Source organism: Bombina bombina, chromosome 5 (genome assembly GCF_027579735.1).
Source record: "Bombina bombina isolate aBomBom1 chromosome 5, aBomBom1.pri, whole genome shotgun sequence".
In the NCBI taxonomy this organism is placed as follows: domain Eukaryota; kingdom Metazoa; phylum Chordata; class Amphibia; order Anura; family Bombinatoridae; genus Bombina; species Bombina bombina.
Window position 1 is genome coordinate 105,109,094 of NC_069503.1, and position 24,098 is coordinate 105,133,191.

At 40.1% G+C, this 24,098-nt stretch overlaps 1 protein-coding gene across 1 annotated transcript in view; it reads right to left on the reverse strand.

Moving 5' to 3' along the window:
• Positions 1–24,098, reverse strand: part of LOC128661362 (uncharacterized) — a 228,330-nt gene that overhangs the window by 127,606 nt on the left and 76,626 nt on the right. The window contains 1 exon segment of the mRNA XM_053715626.1: positions 12,386–12,875. Coding sequence (XP_053571601.1) covers positions 12,386–12,875 — 490 coding nt within the window.

Below are 24,098 nucleotides of genomic sequence, written 5' to 3' on the forward strand. Positions count from 1 at the left end.
AGGGACAGGAAAAACTTCTGGAATAACTACAGGAGATTTAAAAACCTTATTTAAACGTTTAGATTTAGTATCAAGAGGACCAGAATCCTCTATTTCTAATGCAATTAATACTTCTTTAAGTAAAGAACGAATAAATTCCATTTTGAATAAATATGAAGATTTATCAGCATCAACCTCTGAAACAGAATCCTCTGAACCAGAGGAATCATTATCAGAATCAGAATGATGATGTTCATTTAAAAATTCATCTGAAAAATGAGAAGTTTTAAAAGACCTTTTACGTTTACTAGAAGGAGGAATAACAGACATAGCCTTCTTAATGGATTTAGAAACAAAATCTCTTATGTTAACAGGAACACTATGAGTATTAGATGTTGATGGAACAGCAACAGGTAATGTAACATTACTAAAGGAAATATTATCTGCATTAACAAGTTTGTCATGACATTCATTACAAACAACAGCTGGAGGAATAGATACCACAAGTTTACAGCAGATACACTTAACTTTGGTAGATCCAGCACCAGGCAGCGTTTTTCCAGAAGTATCTTCTGACTCAGTGTCAATCTGGGACATCTTGCAATATGTAATAGAAAAAACAACATATAAAGCAAAATTGATCAAATTCCTTAAATGACAGTTTCAGGAATGGGAAAAAATGCCAGTGAACAAGCTTCTAGCAACCAGAAGCAATAAATAATGAGACTTAAATAATGTGGAGACAATAATGACGCCCATATTTTTTAGCGCCAAAAAAAGACGCCCACATTATTTGGCGCCTAAATGCTTTTGGCGCCAAAAATGACGCCGCATCCGGAACGCCGACACTTTTGGCGCAAAAAAACCCGTCAAAAATGACGCAACTTCCGGCGACACGAATGACGCCGGAAACAGAAAAAAAAAATTTGCGCCAAAAAAGTCTGCGCCAAGAATGACGCAATAAAATGAAGCATTTTCAGCCCCCGCGAGCCTAACAGCCCACAGGGAAAAAAGTCAAATTTTAAGGTAAGAAAAAAATTGATTTATTCATATGCATTATCCCAAATATGAAACTGACTGTCTGAAATAAGGAACGTTGAACATCCTGAGTCAAGGCAAATAAATGTTTGAATACATATATTTAGAACTTTATATAAAAGTGCCCAACCATAGCTTAGAGTGTCACAGAAAATAAGACTTACTTACCCCAGGACACTCATCTACATGTAGTAGAAAGCCAAACCAGTACTGAAACGAGAATCAGTAGAGGTAATGGTATATATAACAGTATATCGTCGATCTGAAAAGGGAGGTAAGAGATGAATCTCTACGACCGATAACAGAGAACCTATGAAATAGACCCCGTAGAAGGAGATCATTGAATTCAAATAGGCAATACTCTCCTCACATCCCTCTGACATTCACTGCACGCTGAGAGGAAAACCGGGCTCCAACCTGCTGTGGAGCGCATATCAACGTAGAATCTAGCACAAACTTACTTCACCACCTCCATAGGAGGCAAAGTTTGTAAAACTGATTTGTGGGTGTGGTGAGGGGTGTATTTATAGGCATTTTGAGGTTTGGGAAACTTTGCCCCTCCTGGTAGGAATGTATATCCCATACGTCACTAGCTCATGGACTCTTGCTAATTACATGAAAGAAAGCTAACTAGAATAACTGAACAAAACAACTTACAATTAAACTCCTATTCCCGAACACTGATTCAGAGGCCTAATATATTTTTTATATTGCCCTGATGACCAACACCCTAGCGCCCTAATCTGTCCCTCTGAACACCCCGACATGGCCGCGTCCGTGGCCGACCCAATGCGGAAAGAATGAGGAGCCACTACCGCCGGGTCCCATCCTAGGCTGCACACAACCCTCCGCAACACTGTTCTGAATTGAAATTGGGATAAATAAGACCCATCCTCATGTACCAGAAACTGCCGTCTACATTTGGCCTGACCACTATAAACCTTTTGCAAAGCACAACTGGACAGATAGATGGCTCCACCTGCAAAAGCAAATTGAGTCCTCTACCCCTCCCTGCCTGATCTGTCTTAGATCTCACCACGAACACTAAAACTGTCTGATCTTCCACTCTCACATAAGCCTGTACCTGGTTCTGTCTTGGATTTCCCTACTAATTCGCTGATTCTAAGGGCTGCAAAGTATGCCAAGGAAAATTCCACTGAGAACAACAATGTTTCAAAAACCAGAGTCACAGATACCTTCTAGTTGTCCTATTAACTGTGCTAGCCTGACCTTAGTAATCGGCTCCCTCACATCCTTCCTTCTGCCCCCTAAGCTATGAACTCCCTTCAAGGCTGCCCTAGCTAAAAAAACTCCTAGTCACATCCTCTACCCCGTACAGTTTAGAGAAAAAAGCTACTGCTGCAGCCTTGCCACCTATAGCACCAGGAGATAAGCCCACTACCTCAAGGGAACCTAATCAGCTAATGAATAACTGAACTGAACGGGTCCTCCATCTGGTATTGAAAACATTCAAGAATTTACCCCACTCACTCCAAGCAACACTGTATGCCTACCAAGTCCTAGATGCCAGCGAACCCTTTAACAGACTTAGCACAGCTCCCCAGAACTCACCACTTGACAGAGATATGTTGGACACGTTACCCCTGCTGTCTGCGTCCAGCGCAAACTTCCTAAACTTAGCCCACTGAAACCGTGATAGAGGATCAGCAATCCCATTGTGAACTCCTGGAACATGTCTAGCACTAAAAGCGATGTTATGCCGCAAGCATCAAAGCACTAACTGCCTCAGTATGTTCACTACAGGTGAAGAACTAGCGGAAAGCCTGTTGATGGCATAAACAACACTTTGATTATCACACCAGAAAACTACTGTCCTATTCTGCAACCTATCCAACTACAGTTCAATGGCTACTAAGATCGGGAATAGCTCTAAGAGGGTCAGATTCCTGACCAGGCCTATGCTGTTCCATTATGGCGGCCAAGTTTGTGCACACCACAGACTATTAAAATACGCCCCAAAGCCTGCACTACCTGCCGCATCCGTGAATAGGTGCAATTCCTGATTAGAAACTGGTGAATCCCTCCAAATCCTAACCCCATTAAATTCTTTCAAGAAAAGCAGCCATACTCTTAGATGCGCTATAATAGGCCGTGACAGTCTAATGCCCGATTTCGGATTGTTTAAGCCCCTTGTGGCGGCCTCCATCCTCCAGTTAAATATTCTACCCATTGGAATGACTCTTGTAAAAAATTAGAGCCCCCAGCAATGACTGACATTTCCTCAGGGTAGCATGACCTTTGTCCAAGATGATGGAGATGGATGCACTGTATCCACCTTAATCCCCAGGAAAACCAGGCATGTAGCTGGGCCCTAAGTTTTTTCACTTGCTAAAGGTACCCCAAACTCAGCCATCAAGTGTCAGGGTTTTTTCCTGCCTTGTTTGCCATGTGCTGCTGGCAGCCATTTTACTCACCTCTCTTGCTGACTTTGGTGCATTCTGGGAGATGCTGCTCACTTCCTGCACTTCCTTTTATGGCCAGACTGGTTTACATCATCCATGTGAGACAGGATGCAGTCTCAGAATTGTGATGTCATCACTTATTATTTAAAGAGCCTTTGTTCAGTATGCTTTGCCCTTGCGTTGTCTCAGACCTGTTTGTGAGAGCTCCTGTGTATTACCTGGATGTCTGGCGTCCCTCCTGGTTCCTGATCCCTGGCTTGTTCCTGACTCTGCTGTTCTCCTTGTTCCTGATTCCGGCTCGTCTGACTACTCGCTTTGGCTCCTGACTCGGCTTGTCTGACTACCAGCTCTGGTTTTGACTCCTGGCTTGTTATTTGACTTGTGGACTTTTTGAAGTCGATGCGTCTGAGACTGGAGTAGGTGCCCTCTTGTCTCAACGTCCTACACCTGACGGTTCCTTGCATCCGTGTGGTTTCGTCTCTAAGAAATTGTCTCCAGCGGAGTGCAATTATGAAATTGGCGACAGGGAATTACTGGCCATAATTTTTCCACTCAAGGAATGGAGGCATCTTCTCAAGGGTACTAGCGTGCCAGTGCTCATTCTTACTGACCACAAGATTTATCTATCTGACTTATCTATCTGAAGCAAAACATTTGTCGCCCCGACAGACCAGATCGGCACTATTTTTGTCTCGGTTTAATTATGTGGTCTCCTACCTGCCTGGTAGCAAGAATGTTAGGGCTGAAGCCCTCTCTCGACAATTTTCACCTCTGTCCAAGGAGGAGTCTGTACCTACTCCAGTTATACCTCCTGACCATATTTTGGCTACCATACGTACTAATTTGACTTCTCCCTTGGGGGAGGAGATCCTGGCTGCACAAACCAATGCACCTCCTGAGAAACCTAGTGGTAAGTGTTTTGTTCCTGAGAATCTTCGAACTAAACTTTTGCACACTTACCACTATCCTAAAGCCGCAGGTCACCCAGGCAAGAATCAAATGATTTGGCCTGTCACTCGACAATTCTGGTGGCCAGGTCTTCGTTCTGATGTTGCTGCGTATGTTGCCTCCTGCTCAGTTTGTGCACAGAATAAGACTCCTCAACATCTTCCTGTGGGTTTTCTTCAACCTATTGCAATGGTGAGCGAGAACAAACAAGATAAAATGGATAGTCCAGAGCACTCAATAAAGAACAATTAAGGGAATTCGTGTGGCAGTGAGGTTCATACAACCAACCATTTTCAGAAACACCTCAATCTGTGGAACTTTAGATGTTGGTGGCATATATTGTGATTTTAATTTAATTTGCTTATCTAAGAAAACATCAGTCTCAGATACATCACATCCTTCACTTTCATTCCAAAGTCCAATTAGAGTGTCTAAAGTCTGTAGGTCTGTAGTGGTACTGTCATCCTGAGTATTATACATTTTTTTAAGGACTAACTTTCTCCAGAAAAGATGTAAATCTTTTATTAATTCAAATTTATCAAGGGGTGGTGTGGGTGAGAAGGATAAACCTTTAGATAGAACTGATTGATGGATTTCAGTAAGTGTTTTCTTGGATAAATGGTGAGCGTCCTTGGACACATCTTTCCATGGACTTCATTTTCGAGCTCATTGTTTCCAATGATAATACTTTTATCCTTATGGTGGTTGACCATTTTTCTAAAATGTCACATTGCATTCCCTTGAAGAAGTTGCCTACCGCTCAGGAGCTTGCTTCAATTTTTGCCCGTGAGGTCTTCCATTTACATGGGTTACCCAAGGAGATAGTTTCGGACTGGGGTAGCCAGTTTCTCTCCAGATTTTGGCGTTCCTTTTGTGCTCAAATGGGGATCCAGCTCTCCTTCTCCTCGGCATATCACCCTCAATCCCATGGGGCTGCAGAACGGTCTAACCAAGCTCTGGAACAGTTACTCCGTTGCTATGTCTCAGATCGCCACAATAATTGGTCTGAACTGTTACCTTGGGCAGAGTTTGCTCGTAATAGTGCTATTAATGCTTCCTCCAAGTTATCCCCGTTCATGGCGAATTATGGGTTTCAACCATCCTTGTTGCCTGATTCATTCATGTCTCAGGGTATTCCGGCTTTGGAGGAGCATCTCCGGCAACTCCGTTCCACGTGGGTGCAGATTCAGGATTGCCTTCATCATTCTATGCAGCGCCAAAAGTTCCAGGCTGATCGTAGGCGTCTGCCTGCACCTTCCTACCAGGTTGGTGAGAGAGTTTGGCTGTCCTCCCGCAACTTGAACCTTCGTGTGCCTTCCAATAAACTGGCTCCCCGTTATGTTGGTCCTTTTCGAATACTCCGAGGGGTCAGTCCTGTGGCCTATGCTCTTGACCTTCTTCCTGCAATGCGCATCTCCAATGTTTTTCATGTCTCCCTCTTGAAACCATTGGTTTGTAAATAGTTTACCACTGTGTTGCCTCGTCCCCGTCCTATCTTTATTGACAACCATGAGGAGTATGAGGTCAGCAGCATTACTGACTCTCGTATGTCCAGGGGTCGCGTACAGTATTTGGTTCATTGGAGGGGCTACAGTCCAGAGGAGCGTTCATGGGTTCCCTCCTCTGATGTTCATGCTCCCGCCCTCCTCTGTGCCTTCCATGCCCGTTTCCCCAATAAGCCTGTTGTCCTTCCATGGGGGAGGGGTCGTTGAGGGGAGGGTACTGTCAGGGTTTTTTCCTGCCTTGTTTGCCATGTGCTGCTGGCAGCCATTTTACTCACCTCTCTTGCTGACTTTGGTGCATTCTGGGAGATGCTGCTCACTTCCTGCACTTCCTTTTATGGCCAGACTGGTTTACATCATCCATGTGAGACAGGATGCAGTCTCAGAATTGTGATGTCATCACTTATTATTTAAAGGGCCTTTGTTCAGTATGCTTTGCCCTTGCGTTGTCTCAGACCTGTTTGTGAGAGCTCCTGTGTATTACCTGGCTGTCTGACATCCCTCCTGGTTCCTGATCCCTGGCTTGTTCCTGACTCTGCTGTTCTCCTTGTTCCTGATTCAGGCTCGTCTGACTACTCGCTTTGGCTCCTGACTCGGCTTGTCTGACTACCCGCTCTGGTTTTGACTCATGGCTTGTTATTTGACTTGTGGACTTTTTATTATTTTTTGCTATTAATAAAGGTGTGATTATTTTTGCACTTCTCGTCTGAGTCTGATTCCAGGCACCCTGACATCAAGTATTGCATCACCCCCCAAAAGGTATGCACACTCACCAGACACCGCTCTTCCCAGAAACAAAAAGTCATCCAGGTAATGAGCCATCTGCCCAAAGCCGGATGCGCACACCACTGCCCAATGGAGGAAGGAACTAAAATGTTCAAAATATGCACAAGATATGTCATACCCCATCGTCAGACAGCGGTCCAGGTACCTGCCCTGAAACCTGCAGCCCATCAAGTGAAAACTATCGGGGTGTTTTGGCAAGAGACGGAAAGCCAACTCGATGTCTACCTTGACCATTTATGCCCCGCCCATAATCCCTGTACTATAGCCAGTGCTGACTTGAACGACTGATAAACCACTGAAGTGTCAGACTCATCCATCATTCACCGAATTCCCTTTCGGGTGCGACAGGTGCTGTATGAGTCTGAACTTCCCGGGTTCTTTTTTAGGTACTACACCTAGTGGAGAAACAACTAGATTCTCAAATTGAGGGGAAGAAAAAGGGCCCGCAATCCTACCCAGCCTGTCTTCCTTGCAGGGCCTGTGGAAATTGATACGCTGACTTTAAGTTGCATTTCGCGAACGGTGGAGAAACTAACCAGACTTTGAAAACCATAATACAAACCTGCCCGAAGAAATTCTGCCCCTTTCCTATCAGGATAATCCCTAAGTGCCCTAAACATTGCCACAAGGTTCATTGGCGTTTGAGTCCTTTCCCACAGGACCCTGTCTGAATTGTTGCTTGCCAGTGTAACTATCTCTTTTCCTGTTACAATCATTCCCTGAGTGGGCGCCACTACAGTAGATGCACATGTGCTGAGAAAGGAACTGCACTCCCCTGTTGCATAACTTTTCTTGAAAATTCCAGTATTCTCTGACCCCTTTCTTAGGAAAGGGCCGGTTCTGCTAACCTATGCTAAATGATTTTACTGGAGCTGAAACTGTTCCATCCATGAGATCAAGATTGGACCAAGATTGGACCATAGGTCCATTTCCTTCATCCCAAAGTTCAGAACTGAGTTTGCTTCCAACATCCTCCTAAACTGAGCATCATATTTGATGCCAAGCTGTACCTTTTCCTCTTTCATGGATGTCATCAATGACCTCCATATATTTGAGTATATTTACTGCCTGACCAGGGTTTGCTTCTATGTAGCAAGAAGCAAGGACCCTAAAGCAGCACATTCACTCCTGATAGGTTTCAGGCCTCTTTTCTTGTCCCCTGTACCATCCTCCGCCATCTCCTTAACCTGATACGCAGCTCTTAACAACTCAAAAAACATAATTTATGTAAGAACTTACCTGATAAATTAATTTCTTTCATATTAGCAAGAGTCCATGAGCTAGTGACGTATGGGATATACATTCCTACCAGGAGGGGCAAAGTTTCCCAAACCTTAAAATGCCTATAAATACACCCCTCACCACACCCACAATTCAGTTTAACGAATAGCCAAGAAGTGGGGTGATAAGAAAAGAGCGAAAGCATCAAAAAAATAAGGAATTGGAATAATTGTGCTTTATACAAACAAATCATAACCACCACAAAAAAGGGTGGGCCTCATGGACTCTTGCTAATATGAAAGAAATGAATTTATCAGGTAAGTTCTTACATAAATTATGTTTTCTTTCATGTAATTAGCAAGAGTCCATGAGCTAGTGACGTATGGGATATAAATACCCAAGATGTGGAACTTCCACGCAAGAGTCACTAGAGAGGGAGGGATAAAATAAAGACAGCCAATTCCGCTGAAAAATTAATCCACTACCCAAATCAAAAGTTTCAATTTTAATAATGAAAAAAACTGAAATTATAAGCAGAAGAATCAAACTGAAACAGCTGCCTAAAGTACTATTCTACCAAAAACTGCTTCTAAAGAAGAGAAAACGTCAAAATGGTAGAATTAGTAAAAGTATGCAAAGAAGACCAAGTCATTGCTTTGCAAATTTGATCAACAGAAGCTTCATTCTTAAAAAGCCTAGGAAGTAGAAACTGACCTAGTAAAAAGAGCCGTAATCCTCTGAGACGGGGAATAATCCGACTCCAAATCCAAAGAAATGTCAATGCATACACTACTTCCGCCTGAAAATTCCCGGACCTTAATAGGCCCCTGGGAAGTTCTTTATTCAGATGAGATGAAAAACATATCTGGGTAAGAGAGACCATTCTCCCGGAGGAAAAGCTGGATTAACAGAGATAATCCGCTTCCCAAATATCTATACCTGGGAAAAAAAAACACAGAATTTAGATAGGAGCTGGATTTAGCCCAAGCTAATATCCGAGACACTTCTGTCACAACCTAAGGACTGAAAGTCCTACTCTGATGATTGACATACACCATAGTAGTGATATTGTTTGAAAAACATTAAACGTCTCTTCTTCAAAAAGAAACTAACTGAAAAATTCTGAGAAAACACGGAGTTCTAAAATATCAAATGGTAATCTCGCCTCCTGAGATTTCCAAACCCCTTGTGCTGACAGAGATCCTCAGACAGCCTCCCAACCAAAAAGACTCGCATCTGTAGAGATCATGGTCCAGGTTGAAAGAACCGAAGAGACCTATAGAACTAAATGATGGTGATCTTAACCATCAAATCAAGAGATAAATATTAGGATTCGAAGATTTAAAATGTGAAATCCTAGAATCCCTGCACCATAATTCAGCGTAAAAGACTGGAAAGGTTCTTTCTATTGAAAATGAGCAAAGGGAATTAAATCCAATGCTGTGGCCATAAGACCTAAAACTTCTATGCATATATAGCAACTGAAGGAAATAATAGAGACTAAAGGTACCGACAAACGGAACACAATAAAATTGTCCCTTGTCTGATAGAGACAAAGACAGTGACACAAACTATCTGGAAACCTAAAAAGGTGACCCTTGTGTGCGGAATCAAGAGCTTTTGAAAAAAAAAAAAAGATCCTCTAACTATGCCCTGAAGAGCAAGTGAATCATATGAGATTCCGCATCCTCAGAAAATAATCTGAATGAAAACAGAAAAATGAAAATATGCATTTATTGTATCTAATGAAAACAAATAATGCTAACACTGACCAAAAAAAGGCAGAATAGTTTGAATAAAACTCCAAAACCCATTTCCTAAAAATGGAACTGGAAGAAATACCCCAGAAGATTCCAGGTCTGAGCAGCGCTTGAACCCCATGGGTGCCCAGCCATGCTTCAACAGTACCCAAAATATATAGGACCCAAACACACTTAAAGAGAGTGTTAGCCTTACTGGAATAAAATCAAAGAAATTTGGACTGAATAGAACCAAATAAATGTCAAAGAAGTCTTAACCTGCCCCTTGCCAGCCAAGCTGGAATACGGCACGTACATCGCAATATTAGGGAGCTGATTTTGAACTGAAAAATTTCCAATTATAAACATGTTACTTGGGAAAGAATTCAGGAATTCGTTCCTTAATAAGAACAACCAAATTAGTATAAGCTTAAAGTTCTAGTCTTAGAACTCAATCTTGAAGCCCAGAGTAACAGTTAAGAATTGAATCCAATTATAAAACAAATAATTGATTATCTTAGAACAAAAGAAATATGGATTTTTTTTTAATTTTTTTTAAAATCACAAAATTCTTCTAGCTAAAATAGCTAAAGACATAGATTAACCCTCACTTGTGAAAATATTCAATACAATGAAGACACAAATGAAATTATTAGCATGATAGTCCAGTTAAAGGAACAGTCAATACAGTGGACTTGCATAATCAATAAATGCAAAACAACAAGACAAATGCAACAGCACCTAGTCTAGTAAATGTTGTCCCTTAAGAATGCTAAAAAAATCATAATCTGATACTTGATCTTAAAGTAAACAGAACAAAAATGAAGCAATTGCAACATCCAAATAAATCACAGGACCAAGAAAAGTACCTGAAAACTAAATAATTTTCCATAAATAAGATACAACCATCTAAAGGAAAATAAATACTATTTTGCTATAGAAACAATAGCATAATTAGTAGGAGTAGAAATAGCCCCAATAAATTGGAGAACCCTCCAAATTGAATTTAAGTGCTGGCAAAGAATATAGTTTAAAACCTTTGAAGAAGGAATAAAAGAAAATTCTCAGCCTATTCCATTCCCTAGTATGAGGAATTGGAAAGAAAACTTCTGAAAACACAGAAGAATAAATAAGCAGAAATAGTGTCAGCTAGTCTTTAAAGAACTAGTTACCTTAATATCCAAAATAATCAACACCTTTTCAACAAAGAACAAATGTACTTTAATAAAAAATAATAAAAAAGTAGATTTGTCAGTGTCAATATCTGATGAAGAAAATTCTGAAAGAGAAAAAACATCATCAGAGAAGGATAAAACAGTATGTTGTTGGTCATTTGAAACTTCAATAATTAAAAAAGAAGTGAAAAAGACCTAAAATTTTTATTAGAAGGCACAAAGTCAGACAAAGCCTTTAAAATAGAATCAGAAAAATATTTCTTATAAATCTTCTAAATATTTCTTGTACATAAGATGTAAGAATGGCAATAAAGCATAAATACTAATGGATTCTGCATGTAAAAGTATATCATAATAACTTATTACAAACCATAGCTAAAGATAAACATTTATAACATTTAAAATAAATGAACTTAGCTTTGGTAGAACTGAACTCAGTTAAGCGTTTTTCCAGAAGTAGCTTTTGATCCAGGGTCAATCTGAGACATCTTGCAATATGTAATAGAAAAAACAACATATAAAGCAAAATTGATCAAATTCCTTAAATGACAGTTTCAGGAATGGGAAAAAAATGCCAATGAACAAGCTTCTAGCAACCAGAAGCAGTAAACAATGAGACTTAAATAATGTGGAGACAAAAATGACGCCCATATTTTTTAGCGCCAAAAACGACGCCCACACTATTTGGCGCCTAAATGTTTTGGCGCCAAAAATGACACACATCCGGTAACGCCGACATCTTTGGTGCAAAAAAAGTAAAAAAAATGACACACATACAAACAACTTCCGGTGACAAGTATGACGCCGGAAATGACTAAGAAATTTTTTTTTTGCACCAAAAAAGTCCGTGCCAAGAATGACGCAATAAAATGAAGCATTTTCAGCCCCCGCGAGCCTAACAGCCCACAGGAAAAAAAGTCAAATTTTAAAGGTAAGAAAAAATTTAATATTCAAATGCATTATCCCAAATAATGAAACTGACTGTCTGAAATAAGGAATATTGAACATCCTGAATCAAGGCAAATAAATATTTAAACACATATATTTAGAACTTTATATAAAAGTGCCCAACCATAGCTTAGAGTGTCACAGAAAATAAGACTTACTTACCCCAGGACACTCATCTACATATAGTAGAAAGCCAAACCAGTACTGAAACGAGAATCAGTAGAGGTAATGGTATATATAAGAGTATATCGTCGATCTGAAAAGGGAGGTAAGAGATGAATCTCTACGACCGATAACAGAGAACCTATGAAATAGACCCTGTAGAAGGAGATCATTGAATTCAAATAGGCAATACTCTCTTCACATCCCTCTGACATTCACTGCACGCTGAGAGGAAAACCGGGCTCCAGCCTGCTGCGGAGCGCATATCAACGAAGAATCTAGCACAAACTTACTTCACCACATCCACGGGAGGCAAAGTTTGTAAAACTGAATTGTGGGTGTGGTGAGGGGTGTATTTATAGGCATTTTAAGGTTTAGGAAACTTTGCCCCTCCTGGTAGGAATGTATATCCCATACGTCACTAGCTCATGGACTCTTGCTAATTACATGAAAGAAATCCTTACATAGTGCCCTCTTTTTTGCTATACTGGGTTTCAAGTGAGAATGTAATGAATGCACTATGCAGGCATATGTGTCTGCTGTACTAGCCTCCCCAGATTTTTTCCACTTGCTAGTACCCTCTTGCACTGCTGTTATCCCAGTAGACCCCATAACCTTGCTACCCGGTAGAACACTTTGCACCCCTACCATCCTTGGCCTTTTATCCACCAACCTCCGAAACTTCCTAAATAATTTCCTGTGTCCCTCATCCTTAAGCCCAGTGGAACTATCTGAATCCCCTGATGTAGAAGAATCCTCATCCCTAATGTGTGGTGCAAGTACTGATTCACCACCTCCGGACGCTGCCAATGAAGAGACTGCCACTGTCCCTGATGATGTGGATCCAGGTGACCCTGCCACAACTTCTCCAGTTGCCATTATGCCGGTGGTGCATTCGGGCACCTCCAAGCTGCCGGGAATAACTTTTGCCACTTCAGAACTATCATGGCAGACCTGTGGGACAGAAACAACAGTGGAAGCACCAACAGAAAGAAACAGATTGCTCAGAGGACCCCCCAGCCGCTCCCCCAGGCAACCTAACCCCTGAAAATTGCCCCCCTGAAACATGTCTAGCCAGGGCCGGCGCTTGTGTAAGCCACTATAGGCAGCTGCCTTAGCGCGCCCTAGCAGGGGGGGGTGGCGAGAACAATGCCGACTGCCAAGGTGGTGAGTGGCTGATCATCTCTGCAGTGCTGCCTTGAAGCACCTGTGTGATGACTAAAAATCTGTGACAGTGGTGTGAGTTACTGAGGGACAGACAAGGAAGGGACTAAGTTAAAATCATAAATGTAATGTTATATTTTTATTTATTTTATTATCGATGATTTTCGCCTGGCTGGCTCTCTGTCTGCAACAGTGGAAGCTTATCTTACTTCCTCAGACCTAAATCAATGGATTGGCTTAATTCGCTTAGATCAGATAACAATTGATGATCATCTAGTTAATTGTTATAGGGGAGGTGAGGGAAAATTGAGTGGGTTATATTAATCTAAACTTAAGGGATAAATCAAAATTATTTCTTATATATTCGTCACCCTTAAATTCCAGAACCATTAACAGTAATATACATCAAAATGTACAATGAGATGCAAAAAAAAAGAGATAGATTTTGCAGCGCAAAGAGAAAAGACTGTTGGTTACTGGACTCGTTAAATACTGAGACCCACTGTTAGGATATTCTCGAAGTGAGTAATATCCAAATTGAAATTCTTAAAATAACACAGACAACTGCATTCACACAAAATAACTTTATTGGGAGAAAAAAATAGTTGTAGTCCCAGGGGCACCAGCACGAGGTTATGGAACCTCTATTTTAATATAGCTGACTCAGTCTAAATATTGAATAGCACCTCAGTGATAGCTTCTATACACAGTGGCAGTTAACGTTAAGTCAGGTCTCCGCTATAGAAGAGACCTTTTGCAGTTCAGTTCAGTAGATATCTTTCCATTCGTGGGTAACCTGTTGGTTTTTTTACCTAGCCAAGTTGAACTTAAGTTTTAATTTCTATCTTTCTCTCTAAGGCAAAGTGAACAATTGTTTGTACAAGCGGTATACTGAGATTTCAAACCGCACTCAGCGGTGAACATTTGTTTTGCGCAAAAATAGTGCATTTGATTTCCTAAATAACTACTTGTGTTTGTTGCATTTATTTATAACTCATGGCTTTAGCTAATATATAAATATAATACGGTTGGATAGTATTATCAAGCCCAGAGTTTATTATCACAAGTATAATTGTTGCAACATTAAGTTATATACAGAAAATAATATTAGGAATATTTATTGCGCTAACATATAACTGGTAACACTCTTTGACCTTAAAGGTATATACCGTACCTTAGAGCTACCAACGACTTTGCATTAACTTGGGTCCTTTGATGCCAAATCAGCACAGCTTGTAATATTGGCAATTACAAAACCCAAGAAACATAATAACCACTAGTTTTATTTACGACTGATTTATCAACATACACACACAGAGTGTGCTGCAGACTATTTTTGCAACTTCACATTTTTAGCACACAAACTGAAAAATTTGATTGTGTATTATATACAACAGTGTTGTTTTTCTCTGTAAATGTTCACACCGGAAACACTCCACTATAACTGCTAACGATATACTCACTTACCTATAGGAGTTAATTACCTGTATAAACACATATATTAAAATATCTCTTGTAAGGGAGTGATTTGCATTAAACAGAGGCATTCTAGATTAACTGCACTGTCTGAGTTCCAGCAAGTTTTAACTGTATGTGTGTGTGTGTGCGTGAGTACTAGTCCAGCCGGACTAAAACTATATTTTTCTCCCAATAAAGTTATTTTGTGTGAATGCAGTTGTCTGTGTTATTTTAAGAATTTCAATTTTGATATTACTCACTTTGAAAATATCCTCACAGTGGGTCTCAGTATTTAACGAGTCCAGTAACCAACAGTCTTTTCTCTTTGCACTGCAAAATCTCTCTCTTTTTTTTGCATCTCATTGTACATCTAGTTAATTGACCAGCCCGGTTATACTATAGCCTACGGGAATGTGGGCGCGCATGTGTGCTAACAGTGGAGGCGGAGCTTACTTGCACAGCCTGAGCCTGACCTGCCTGTTACTGAACTGACTGAGAGGGAAATCGTCCCTGGCTGGCTGGCTCTACGTGACTGTCTGAGACTCACACTGTAGTAGCACCAAAATGAAATGAGTCATGTGAGGAGATGGCAGGCTAGACCGCAGATGAGTGAAGACACTGTGAGGTAGGTAGAATGGTGAAGGGGCGGGGGTCTCACTCTCTGAGTCTGAGGGCAGTGGGGCAGCCTGGACTGGCATGGTGGGCGGAGCAGAAATTCTGGAGGAATATCATATATTGCTTGTGGGTGGGCGGACTTGGTGACAAATCCATTGACAATATCAAGTAACAGTCAGTTGTGTTGTGAGTGAGGCGGCTGAGGTGGACCGTAGAGGTGAAATACAACTGTCTGTGACTCAGTCTCTCTCTCTGTGAGAATGAATGACTGGTGGGAGTGGGACCGCGGCTGCTGGGTCACTGGGTGGTGAGAGAACCTGTTGAGATTGGTGATGGTGAATGAATGTAATTGGTAATTGATGTGACATCACACACTCACTTGTAGTTTTGTTGCTCTCAAAGTATCTCCTATGAGGTGATTATTTGTATTGGCTTTTAAGGTAAATATTTTAGTCCCATGGGTAACTTGATAGTGTTACCTTGCATTACTTGAATCACAAGACTTATTTAAGATATGTGCATGTGTGTATAAATATGTGTAACTGTAAATGTGTGTGTGTATACGTGTGTGGGTGTGTATAACTGCATGTGTGTGTGTATCAATGTGTATGTGTGTGTATAACTGCATGTGTGTGTATGTATATGTGTGTATAAATGTATAAAAGTGTATAAAAGTGTGTGGGTGTGTATAACTGCGTGTGTCTGTGTATAAATGTGTATGTATGTGTGTGTGCGTATAACTGCATGTGTGTGTGTATGGGTATATGTGTGTATAAAAGTTTATAATTGTGTGGGTGTGTATAACTGCATGTGTGTGTATAACTGCATGTGTGTATAACTGCATGTGTGTGTGTATATGTGTGTATAAATGTGTATAATTGTGTGTGTCTCTATAACTGCATGTGTGTGTGTAAATGAGTGTATAAATGTGTGTGTATAACTGTGCATGTATACATACAAACACATACATACACTAGAAAAACATCTTGGAGGTATGACCTCCAAAAAAAATACATATAGGTAGCACTCAAATTCCCTTTAATAATGGTATCGACAGAGATGTGAGTGGCGGATAAACTAGGTTGTTTAAAATATAACTTTTATTGGGACTTTTAAAATAATGGTAAGACAAAACAATTAAAATTACAGAAACTTGGATCCATTTATTTAGGGACAGGGATGAAAATATCTCTGGAGGTGAGATTTTCTAAATAAAGATATACTAATATATTGAATTGGTAGCTCTGGTTTATCCAATGATTGGTAAAAGTATATAATAGTGGTAATACAGGCACAATCCACTAATATAAAATATATTTCTTAAGTTGTGAATAGTTGTACACACTGTTTTATTTCCTTTGAGAAAGCCGAGTTTGTCGGCGAAACATGTCAGGGGAGGTTGGGAGTTGATGGGCTCCGTTTATATGTGGTTTTAATGTAGCAGAAACCTAAATTCATAATTTGGATAATATTGATTTAATTTGTCAAGCTGATTAACAGTTAATGTGGACATTTATAGCCACAGCTATTTTATAAGCTAAGATGAATTATTATACTTATTATATATAGGGACAGTGGGACATAGTAATCTTTGAACTGGAGAGAACTAAATATATATCTAAACATTATCAAAGATATAGCTAAAAGATTATAGCAATATCGGTACTGTTTCAATTTAGTCTAACTATATACAGTGTTGCTATTTCTTTAAATGGGTAATAAGGTATACGGACCTTTATAACTTTATACAGTGGCAACCTTACTTATTATAAGTGAGTCAATTTGGTTTTGAATTCCAAATTAGTGGTGATGAGACATAAATTTTTGCTTTACTTAATCACCTAACTATTAGCAACTTGATATAGCATGCCAGTGCTTACAACTTAAAGCACTGGTTTTAACAATAACGCTTAAAGTGGTGGTGTGATTTACATATTAATATTAAAACCAGGAGATTGGTTGATCAAACAACAGTGTCTTCAGTACTGGGTGTAATAACTACACTTAAGAAGTTAAATATTTTGTAGAATTACTTTAAATCTATCCCTGACAACCATTAGACTATAGTCTACCAACGATATACCATCTTATATGTTACAGTTGATATAACACACAGAGGTATATCCTAGTATTGGAAGTGGTCGCATTATCAGTATTTTAATCATCCAGTGAAAATACACTTTACTCACTGTGGATATCATTTTGACTAAACACCTAGTGGTTGTAGTTTTTGTGTACCTCTAATCAGTATAAAGCTATTCACTTAGTGTAAATACCATCAGTTATATTTACAAGTTACACAACTATAAGCGCAGTATCTTATATGTTACAGTTGATATAACACACAGAGGTATATCCTAGTATTTGAAGTGGTCGCATTATCAGTATTTTAATCATCCAGTGAAAACACACTTTACTCACTGTGGATATCATTTTGACTAACATCTAGTGGTTGTAGTTTTGGTGTAACTCCAATCAGTATAAAGTTATTCACTTACTGCAAATACCATCTGTTATATTTACAAGTTACACATCTATAAGGGCAGTATATAGAGTTACTGAATCTCCAAATCTATCTCTTTATGCTCAATAGATTCGGTGAATAATAAGTACATGGTATATCACAATATACCATAACCACCTTCAACTTGTGGAAATAAAACAGTGTGTACAACTATTCACAACTTAAGAAATATATTTTATATTAGTGGATTGTGCCTGTATTACCACTATTATATACTTTTACCAATAATTGAATAAACCAGAGCTACCAATTCAATATATTAGTATATCTTTATTTAGAAAATCTCACCTCCAGAGATATTTTCATCCCTGTCCCTAAATAAATAGATCCAAGTTTCTGTAATTTTAATTGTTTTGTCTTACCATTATTTTAAAAGTCCCAATAAAAGTTATATTTTAAACAACCTAGTTTATCCGCCACTCACATCTCTGTCGATACCATTATTAAAGGGAATTTGAGTGCTACCTATATGTAATTTTTTTGGAGGTCATACCTCCAAGATGTTTTTCTAGTTCAGATAATGTACATAGCACCATATTACTACATTATTAGTTACTTATTGCGAGGGAACCCAATTCATTCCCCTCTCAAGTTGTAATTATCAATAACGATATTCCCTTTTTCATCCTCAGTAGTGCCTTTGGGCCCCCTTTGTTGAAGATACATACATACACTATTTACACACATACACCCACACTCACACACGAATGTGAAAGTATTAGTTGAAGTTAAAGGCGCCTACAACTAAAAGTGTTATTCTTATAGATATCACAGTAAAAAAAAGAAATCTCAAAGGTATAAAACACAATAGTGCAAATATAAGTACATAAATAAAATAATACTAGAGAATACTAATTATGTACTCAATATATATCTAAGTGTGTGCAATCAAAGGCACAATAAAATGTGTCTAAACACTAAAAACCAAATATAATATGTGCACATACGTAAAAACAGTAAAATAAATGCACTCTGTGGAGTGAAAATAAAATAAAGAAGGTAAACAATATAACAGTGCAAAAATAATAATAAATGCAGAACAATGGTAAGATATATTTCAAACCATAAGTTTAGTCCCCATCAAAGAGTTCCAAAAGAAAGAGTCCTTTGAGATCGAAAACGAGGATGTCTCTGATAGCAAATTCACTCAATGTGAAAAACGGCAGCAAATTTTCTTCCAATGTTGTTCGACAAACAAGCAGGAATCTGGAGATAATGAAAAAAGCAAAGAAGAAGGCGCCACAATAGTGCTCTATCAATAGGATAAAACAATCATGCACAGGTAAAATGCAAACTTACAAGATCCAAGGCACTTGAGAAGTGCCACAGGTGCGTTCTGAACTATTAAAGCTGTTCAGCAAGCTTCTCTTTCATGTGAGCTGTAACAACAGCACCGCAGTTGCCAATCCAGGGTAACCAGTCAGTAAAGTGCTAAAATTCTGATATGACCACAGATTCGGCACAAATATTTGTACAAAATAAAGCTCGTGATGACTGAAATAAAATCAACTTTTGTTTATTGTTGAAACACAACGCGTTTCCCGGCCCTCCGACCGTTTCATCAGGTGTATACATTATAGTCAAACATCAAAGCTTATAAATGATCAGTCAGCGTCTACTATGCACTAATTGGTCTTTTATTTGTGTACGCAGGCACACTCAATTTTGTTAGACGCCGACTGATCATTTATAAGCTGTGATGTTTGACTATAATGTATACACCTGATGAAACGGTCGGAGGACCGGGAAACGCGTTGTGTTTCAACAATAAACAAAAGTTGATTTTATTTCAGTCATCACGAGCTTTATTTTGTCCAAATATTTGTGCCGAGTCTGTGGTCATATCAGAATTTTAGCACTTTACTGACTGGTCACCCTGGATTGGCAACTGCGGTGCTGTTGTTACAGCTCACACGAAAGAGAAGCTTGCTGAACAGCTTTAATAGTTCAGAACGGACCTGTGGCACTTCTCAAGTGCCTTGGATCTTGTAAGTTTGCATTTTACCTGTTTATGATTGTTTTATCCTATTGATAGAGCACTATTGTGGCGCCTTCTTCTTTACTTTTTCCATCACACACGAATGTACCTACACACACACATACAAACACATGCACAGATAGACAGACATATGCACATGTGCACACACTCACACAAATACATATACTTCTCACACACTGGCACACACATGTAAACACCTTGTTAGCACATCTCTGTAACAGTTTGTCAAAGACTAGAAATGGAGTGGTATGTAATCGGGGCAAGGGGGGCATCAAAATGTATCCTCGCCTGTGTGGCCAAAAATCCTAGCACCGGCCCTGTGTCTAGCCAACAACCTCTTCCTATGACTCGACATAAGATTTATATGCCCTAATCTCTTTTTTGTACCTCCACTTGCAGTAGTTATAAATGGCCCTACTGGCCCTTTAACTGACCATTTATTATTTATAGCCTTTTTATTGCCAGTAGAACTTCTCACATTCATACCCCTTTTATTTGCTCCACACCTTCCCCCACAAGGTCAGGTGAGGGACCCCCTAGGCCCCCTGCCTCCCTGTGATGCCTCACCGACCTCCATTCTAAATTCCTCTAAGAATTGCTGTCCCTGACGACTCTATGTGCCCGCAGACACAACCAAACCGACCAACGCCACAGAATACTCTGCACTATCCGTATACATAATCGGGACTGAAAGGGTAATGGTGGGGCCAAGTCCAGCAGGCACACCGAGTCCCCAGCGAGAGCCTGCATTATATGCCTAAGGCCATGCGCATTCAATAATGGCATGCATGGCCTCCCCTCAATCCCCTGCTGCCCAGAGATGAAAGTAGGCAATGGTAATCCCCTGGGGCTCCGTTGAGAAAAGTGGAGCTCCGGAATATCAGCAGCTGCTCAGCTGCCAAGGAAGGATTGACTGCCAAGTCAGCAGAAAAAGAAGCACCGGGGAGGAGGGAAATGGGAGACAGGGAGAGAAAGGCTGGAGACCGGAGGGGTATAGAAGAGGGTGGTTGAAATTAAAGAGGAAAAAGCAACAGAGGGAAGAGGCACAGAAACAGCAGAAATAGAGACAGAAGGAAAAACCACAGGGGATGAAAATATGGGGGCAGAAGAAGAAGGGGGAAGAGAAATAGAATAGATAGGGAGAAGGGCCCCGGTAAAAGGGGGAGCCCAAGCAGCTGATGAAACTGCAGGGACAGATAGAGAAGTAATAGTAGCAGGAAGAGGGGTAGTATTCCATTTCTTAATGAGAGGAATTTTTTGATTTGCAAGCCCCTTGGTATACGGAGAAACTTTTTGTATATATTAAATGTATATATTAAATGTTTTAACATCAATCTCAAGTCTAGTGTCCTGTTTTAACAGTTTGTCCATTTTAAAGAATAAAGAGTCCAAATTTCTTCTTGGTCTAGCTTGTCGTCATCATAGTCCCCACAGTCTTTATATGTTTCTTCAAAGAGTTGAAACACATAGCTCTCTGAGGCCATAATTGCAAATGGTAGTCTCTGAATAAGGTTAATAAATGCAAATCAGAATACCAATTACGGGTGTGCTGTCAATATAAGATGTTGAATTCTAATAAAGATCTTACTCCCATTTGTTTCTTTGAACCAGTTGATGTATATGTTAATAATTAAACAATTATGGGATCATTTACTCTCATAGAGGATGTGCGCCAGAAAGTATATGCAAATTAGCACACAATGTATACAACTGATGTTACTGTATATAATTTAAGTCAGTCGGGATAATGCTCTTCTGTCAGATACTCTTATTCCCATGTATATATAGTAAATTACAATGGAATATACATTGTATCCATGCAAGATTCTCAATCAATAGAGGTTATTCACCACCTGATAGAGTAGCAAATTGCATAAGAGAGAAAAACTGTATTATTGGTGTTCCAAATAGATCCCTTGACGTAATCCTTTTAATACATTTGTGTAGTAATGATAGTGGCGTAACTTGTCATCACCCAGCCTAATCCAGTCAGATATATAGAGTGTAAACTACTGGTTACTATTGCCAGACTAAACAGTCCCAAAAGCAGTGGAATCAAGCATGAAAAGGACAATATATAGCTTCCTCAGCTGTGCATATAAACAGGTGCTTTTAAGTGGCCGTAATAGAATGAGCAGCTTACCCTGTGGTGAAGTTGTAATCCTCAGAAGAAATCCTTGGTAAGTGCTCAGTGGTAAAGCGGTCTCACTCTCACCTGTACTTCACGCTGAATTGCTTGCTTCTCTCACAACACTACACGGTGTTACCTCCTCAGCGCTCCCTCAAGGAACTGTTAGCTTACACTTGGTTCCGATCCGGTCTGGTGCTCAGGAATCACGGGGAACTTCACCAAACCCCCAGTACACGAAAATCACTTCAACCGTTTCGTAATTCTGGCAGGGTTACCTCTTCTGCAGAAAAAAAACTGTCTTAAAATAACTGCTCTAGATGGCACTCCCCTTGGATCAGGTTTAATCCATTTTGAATCAGCCCCCTAACCATGACTGTGGGAGTCCTTCATACCGAACAGTTGCAGTTCAATGTCATACATTCTTCAGCACAACCAGTAATCCTTGGTCTTCCTTGGCTCCATATACACAATCCACAGTTCAACTGGACTGAGGGACAGTTGACCTCCTGTGGTACATCCTGTTTTAACTCCTGTCTGGCTAAAGTAACTCCATTATGTCACATCCCTATTGCCAGCCTTCAGACCCCTTTAAGCCTTCCCTCAATTTACACAGATTTTACTGATGTGTTTGAAAAGAAAGCAGCTGATGTGCTGCCACCCCACCATCCTTACGGCTGCAAGATTGGCCTCTTTCCTGGAGCCCCACTTCATAAAGGGAGGACTTATCCACTCTCCAACCTGAAAACAAGGCCATGGAGGATTATATTGAAGATAACCTAGCTAAAGGTTTTATTCACCCTTCCTCTTCTCCTGCTGGGGCTTGCTTATTTTTTGTCAGTAAGAAGGATGGTGGGCTCAGACCCTGTATTGACTACAGAGCCCTTAACAACATCACTATCAAGAATCGCTATCCTATTCCGTTATTCACTGAACTTTATGATTCGCTCCAGAATGCTCGCGACTTCACTAAGTTGGATCTACGTGGGGCATATAATCTTGTTAGTATTTTCCCAGGGCATGAATGAAAGACTGCGTTCAACACAAGATCAGGGCATTATGAATACCTTGTAATGCCTTTCGGGCTGTGTAATGCCCCTGCCGTCTTCTAGGCATTTGTCAACAATGTCTTCCGTGACCTCCTCAATCGCACTGTTGTCGTCTATCTGGAGGACATCCTTATTTTCTCCTCCACCTTGAGGAGCATTATAAACATATGAGACAGGTACTTCTTTGCCTCAGAGACAATTCCCTGGTAGCCAAACTGGAGAAATGTGAATTTGACCAAGTTCAGATCCAGGTCCTTGGCTATGTTATCTCGGAGGGTTTTGCCATGGATCCTTCTAAGTTCACCGCAGTCCTGGAATGGCCTCAACCCACCTTATTAAAGTAACTACTGACATTCTTGGGGTTCTCTAATTATTACCACAAGTTTATAAAAAACTTCTCCCAAATAGTTGCTCCCCTCACTGAGTTAACTAAATGGAACAGAGACTGCAAAAACTGGCCTCCCGAAGCCGTAGATGCCTTCTCTCACCTGAAAAAGGCCTTTTGTTCTGCGTCTGTGCTATGCCATCCTGATCCTGACCTGCAGTTCACTTTAGAGGTTGACGCCTCTGAGATTGGAGCTGGAGCAGTCCTAACCAAAAGGGATCCTTTATCCTCCATGTTGTACCCTGTAGCCTTTTTCTCCAAGCGCTTTACAGAAGAACTATGAAGTGGGTAATCGTGAACTCTTAGCCATTAAGATTACTCTGACTTAAAGGAACAGTAAAGACAAAAAAAATCTTTCATGATTCAAATAGGGCATGTTGTTTTAAACAACTTTCCAATTTACTTTTATCACTGATTTTGCTTTGTTCTTTTGGTATTCTTAGTTGAAAGCTAAACCTAGGAGGTTCATATGCTAATTTCTTAGACCTTGAAGGCCGCCTCTAATCTGAAAGCATTTTGACAGTTTTTCACCACTAGAGGGCATTAGTTTCATATAGATAACTTTGAGCACACACACTTGAATTTACCGAGGCGTAAGCACTGATTTGCTAAAATGCAAGTCTGTCAAATGAACTGAAATAAGGGGGCAGTCTGCAGAGGCTTAGATACAAGGTAATTACAGAGGTAAAATGTTTATTATTATAACTGTGCTGGTAATGCAAAACTGGGGAATGGGTAATCAAAGGATTATCTATCTTTTTAAACAACAAACATTCTGGTGTTGACTGTCCCTTTAATGGCATCATTGGCTATAGGGTACCGCCAATCCCATTCAGATTCTCACTGACCACAAGA